Consider the following 5,127-nt stretch of genomic DNA (forward strand, 5'->3'; position numbering starts at 1 on the left):
AGTTTTAGCCAACTCAATTTCCCCTTTGTAACTTCAAACCACTATTCCCCACCATCCACATATTAATGCCAAAGAATTGTGAGGCCAATTTTAAGTCTTTGAAAACCATAGTCATCCATGAATTCCCAATGGGGAAGTAAACCATACTTGTTTTGCAAGTGGAAAATGTATGAATAGATTATATTTGATTTCTTTTGCATTGAAATAGAGAGGACCAGTGGTATTTATTTGAATAATTTTCTTCTCTAATCTGCACCTTGTGGGTAGGATTGGCTTTACTAGTGTTCATAGGTACTTTCTCATAGGTAATTTCTAAATGGCATTGCACATATTATGGGTGGACAAAGTTCAATTATGAATTAGAATCGTTTGAAAACTGAATCGATTAAAAAATCTGAATCGAACCAATTTTATTTAAAATACCAAACCAGACTAATTTATAAACTAGTGAATCAACTTATTACTTTGAACTGAATCGGTTTAACTTAATTTTATTGTTCATACAGGTCAAATTTTACATAATTACCATTAATTACTTCTAAAAAAACAAATTCGATTCTAATTTTTTCAAACTAAAAATCAGTTCAGTTTTTTCGAACCAAAAACCGATTTGATTCAGTTTTTCAAACTGAAAACCGGTTCTGTTTAGTTCAAGTTTTAAAAAATCAGTTCGAAAACAGTTTGGTTTTCAATTTTTATAAATCAGTTATATTCAAAAACAGTTCGGTTTAATTCAGTTATGTAGCTTGTTTCAGTTTTTGATTTTTTGAACACCCCTATCACATACCATGGTTGTTAGTGAAGGATTAATGCACGTGTGCACCAAGGTTTTATCCCATGATTTTGTTTCTTCAACAATTAGTTCACTCGCTACTGCATTCGGATCAAGGATTGTTGTTGTCCTCCAAACCTTAAGATTGGCTTGCTCGTTAATGTAATTGTCTCCCCCACACTCTAACCGATTGCCTATTTCCAATGTTTCCATGTAAGGTGTAAATGCTCAATAGTTTCCTTAACTTCTAAATAGCTTTATAATATTGTTTTGTTTCACCTGTATTTATGTCATTTTGATCAGTTAAGTTTTTATTGATTAATCTTTTGAACATGGAAAAGGAAAAAATTGAAAATATTTAGTTTAATATGGATATAGTTAATATATATTGAAATATTAATGATATTAAATGGCTAGAAATTACAATTAAGTTCATAGGTGAGTTGAATCGCATAAATGAAATAAGGTTGGATTTGAAATATAAACCTATAAATAATATTAATCTAATGAAAATCATATTATGATGATTGTGTCAAAAACCCTGAAGGTCATTCTAGTACCAAAAATATTATACATTGAAATGCATATATTTTAACCATCCTTCATCAACGAGTTTTAAGAAAACTTTATCTTACTATTTCTTACTTGTTAAAACGAAATTAATTTTATTTGAGTTATAACGACGAAGAAATGGGATCTTCGGAAGCATCACCAAAAGGCATAGTAACATCAGCTACATACTACTGCCAAGTGGGGTATACATCAATTTTGTGCCTCGTATAGTTGAAATGCTATTGGAAAACCTATCTATCATGATGAATGGAGGCCAATCAAACCATTGTCGTCGTCAGAGTTTCATTCAAGAGAAAGAATTTGTCACATTTGTATATCAAAGTTTCATCATAACTAACCATTGCAACCATTTGAACCTTCGTTGTAACTTTGTTGAAACTACGTGCAAATAAGTCTTAAGTTCATCCATTTCCGTACCTATTTGAAGCTGAAGTTGCTCAAATTGGTCGCCAAATTGCTTCTCTAAATCATCCAGGAATTGAGTGTGGGTGGCCGTGGGAAAAGAACATGGCGAGGCGACACCACAATCTAAGAATATGGTTCAATGAAGGGAATGAAAGGTGCTGTACATAGAATAAAGGAGACAGGAATATTTTGATTCAAATTGGATAACTTTATTTCACAGCCTTCAAAGGCTATAAAAAAGACAAGCCATAACAAATTTCCCACAATCATTATAACAATGATTAGAATCCAATTATTAAAATGGCCACCTCATCTTTCTAGAAGATAAGCATAGGTGTCTACAATAAAACTTGAATTTAATGTAAAAACTAATTCATTTAAAGCACTACATAATGCTGTAACAAAATAATACGTGAATCAAGACTGCATAAATCATTCTCTGTTATTCTATGGTATAACAAGAATCTTGAGAGGCATATGATAAACAAGAACTGAAAGGATCCACAAATTACTACCAACCTTTACTAATTTGTAATTTAGCAGTTAAAAAAATATTGTACTCTAACAGCATAAGCAGGATACAAACTTTATGCTGCAAAGAATAGTTAGTGTAAACTAATTTCTGTATTTCATCAATGCAACTTTCGTGTGTTCGCCTATCTGTCTATATCATCTCTACCTCAAAATTCTTCCGACAAGTTTGTTAAATATCACAAATTTAGATTCCCTGCAGTTGACTGTCCAGATTTTAAGATCAGATTTTAATTATTTTTAATTTAAAAATCGAAGCTTGAAATATGAATCGTCTAATCTTAATCGGACATTTCCAATGTACCTTACTGCACTGCAGAGGGGGGCGACTGCAATGAATCCCGAGCCACTATTCTTGGTATGATGAAAGTGGAGCACAACAGGAAGAAATGTCAATTCCAGCCACTTCCATAGCATTGCAGACCCATTCTGGAACATCACCGTTTGGGAACTACAGTATGAAGATGAAAGATGGTTTAATAACTACTCACAAATATCTAAGTATATTGGAAAGAATGGTCATGTTAATATAAAATACACAACGGGTTTTAATAAAAAATAAAACAAAAACAAAAGACAGTAGTTATATTCTGTCTACATTGTAAAATAACTTTCCAAGCAAAACTATAGGACATAACAAGAAAGAGGCCGAAAAAGTCAAGTATGGACAGAATCTACCAACAAAGCTATATTTAGATCGAATTTATTGCATAAGTAATTAGTTTGATAACATTTTCTCTTTATCATTCATTATTTAGTTATAAGTTAGTTTTATATTTATTATAGTTAGTTGAGTTTGTTAAGGGATGTTAGGAATTATTCACCCTATATATAATCTCCTATTTGTAATATTTTGTTCGATCAATGAATTAGATTATTCAAAAACTTCTGCTTTTCTCATTTTGTGGTATCAGAGCTAATTACTTATGTTAGAATATTATAAAATATCTTATAATATCTTTTATATTATATTATTGCATTTTAAATTATTTATTAGGATCAATTTATAATCATAGAGATATCTTAGAATATTTTTCATTATTATTATGATTTATTCCTTATTTAGGATTGAGTATATGTTTCTCTATAAATAGAGATTAGTATTGAGTCTTTTGTAATCAAGTTAGCATTAAGATATTATCAATAATATTTCAACATGGTATCTAGAGCATATTTCGATCCTCCTTGAACGATCCCGCCTCTATTCCGTTGCCGAGTTCCCAACAATTAGAGAATATAATTATAGTTTCTCTTTTCTAACATTCCAATATTCGGTGAGATTTTTCGGTAAACTGTGTCCCAATTCTGGTTTACCCCTTATTTGTAGCTTTTCGTTTATTTTCAGCAGATCAGTCGCGACACTGTTCATCGCGCGGTACTGTTCACTGCGCAAAAAAAAAAAGGGTTTAAGTTTCTCCTCCGGATCCTTTATTCATTCCGATCACCGACAGGTTTATCCTTAGTCTATTTAAACACATAAGCTTTCTGCTCGAAACCCTAAAACCCTAATATTTAGCCCTAACTAACGTTGGCCAAGCCTGTGTATGTTCTAGGGGTTTCGTTTCACTCACAGTTCCTAATATATTATTATTGTGGAATTTGTGAAAAGGTATATTCATATATCGCTGAAACGGTGCCTAACAATTGAAGATCATTAGGTTTTGATGGGTACGGAGAGGAAGAGGAAGGTGAGTTTATTCGACGTCGTGGACGACTCTGCAGCTAAGATGGTGAGAACTAACGGCGTTTCAATCGGTAACAGCCTTATAAACCGATGGAACGGTAAAGCTTACTCTCAAAGATATTATAAAATTTTGGAGAAGAGGAAAACCCTACCTGTTTGGCACCAGAAAGAGGATTTCTTGCAGGTTTTGAGGGATGACCAGACTTTGATTCTCGTTGGTGAGACTGGTAGTGGAAAAACCACACAGATCCCTCGGATTGTTTTGGAAGCTGTCAAATTAGAGACAGCTGATAAACACAAGAAGATGATGATTGCATGCACTCAACCTCGTAGAGTGGCTGCAATGTCTGTTTCTCGTCGTGTGGCCGAAGAGATGGATGTGAGTATTGGTGAAGAGGTTGGTTATAGCATCAGATTTGAAGATTGTAATAGTGCAAGGACTGTTTTGAAGTATCTAACATATGGTATGTTTTTTAGAGAAGCAATGACGGATCCACTTTTGAAACGGTACAAATTAATTATTCTTGATGAGGCACATGAAAGGACTTTGGCTACTGATGTGCTATTTGGCCTTCTAAAGGAAGTTCTTAAAAACAGACCTGACTTGAAGTTGGTTGTTATGAGTGCCACACTTGAAGCTGAAAAGTTTCAGGGCTATTTTTTTGGAGCCCCACTTATGAAAGTTCCTAGAAGGCTACATCCTGTGGAAATCTTTTATACTTAGGAACCAGAAAGGGATTACTTGGAGGCTGCTATTAGGACAGTGGTGCAGATTCACATGTGTGAACCTCCTGGAGACATACTTGTTTTTCTCACTGGAGAGGAAGAGAAAGAAGATGCATGCCGCAAAATATCTAAAGAAGTTGCAAATTTGGGGGATCAAGTGGGCCTTGTCCCTGTGAAAGCAGTACCATTGTATTTTATTCTACTCTTTCCCCAGCTATGCAGCAGAAGATTTTTGAGCCAGCTCCACCTCCAGTAAAAGAGGGAGGCCCCGCTGGAAGGAAGATTGTGAATGATTTGTTTGAGGATAGCCTTAGAGCTGCAGGAATTCAAGGAGTAGAAGCCGTCACAAAGTTGTATGTTTCCAACTTGGACCGTGGAGTAACCAATGAAGATATAAGGGAACTTTTCTCTGAGCTTGGAGAATATGGCACCATTA

The 5,127-nt window shown here is 34.0% G+C and overlaps 1 protein-coding gene and 1 pseudogene across 3 annotated transcripts in view; one reads left to right on the forward strand and one right to left on the reverse strand.

The window, feature by feature from the left end:
* Positions 1 to 2,105: 2,105 nt before the first annotated feature.
* The window catches only part of LOC101493451 (uncharacterized), a 20,354-nt gene continuing 17,332 nt past the window's right edge, over positions 2,106 to 5,127 (reverse strand). The window contains exons 16-17 of one of the 3 annotated variants that reach the window (XM_012717570.3): positions 2,586 to 2,732; positions 2,106 to 2,477 (exon numbers count right to left, since the gene is read on the reverse strand). In XM_012717570.3, coding sequence (XP_012573024.1) covers positions 2,631 to 2,732 — 102 coding nt within the window. In that variant the 3' untranslated portion in view covers positions 2,106 to 2,477; positions 2,586 to 2,630. Of the gene's footprint in view, positions 2,488 to 2,585; positions 2,733 to 5,127 lie in introns of those variants that run through there. The other 2 variants (XM_004506727.4, XR_001144230.3) reach the window with 2 other exon arrangements.
* On the forward strand, positions 3,657 to 5,126 carry LOC105852410 (probable pre-mRNA-splicing factor ATP-dependent RNA helicase DEAH2; annotated as a pseudogene).

This window comes from Cicer arietinum, chromosome 6 (genome assembly GCF_000331145.2).
Source record: "Cicer arietinum cultivar CDC Frontier isolate Library 1 chromosome 6, Cicar.CDCFrontier_v2.0, whole genome shotgun sequence".
In the NCBI taxonomy this organism is placed as follows: Eukaryota; Viridiplantae; Streptophyta; class Magnoliopsida; order Fabales; family Fabaceae; genus Cicer; species Cicer arietinum.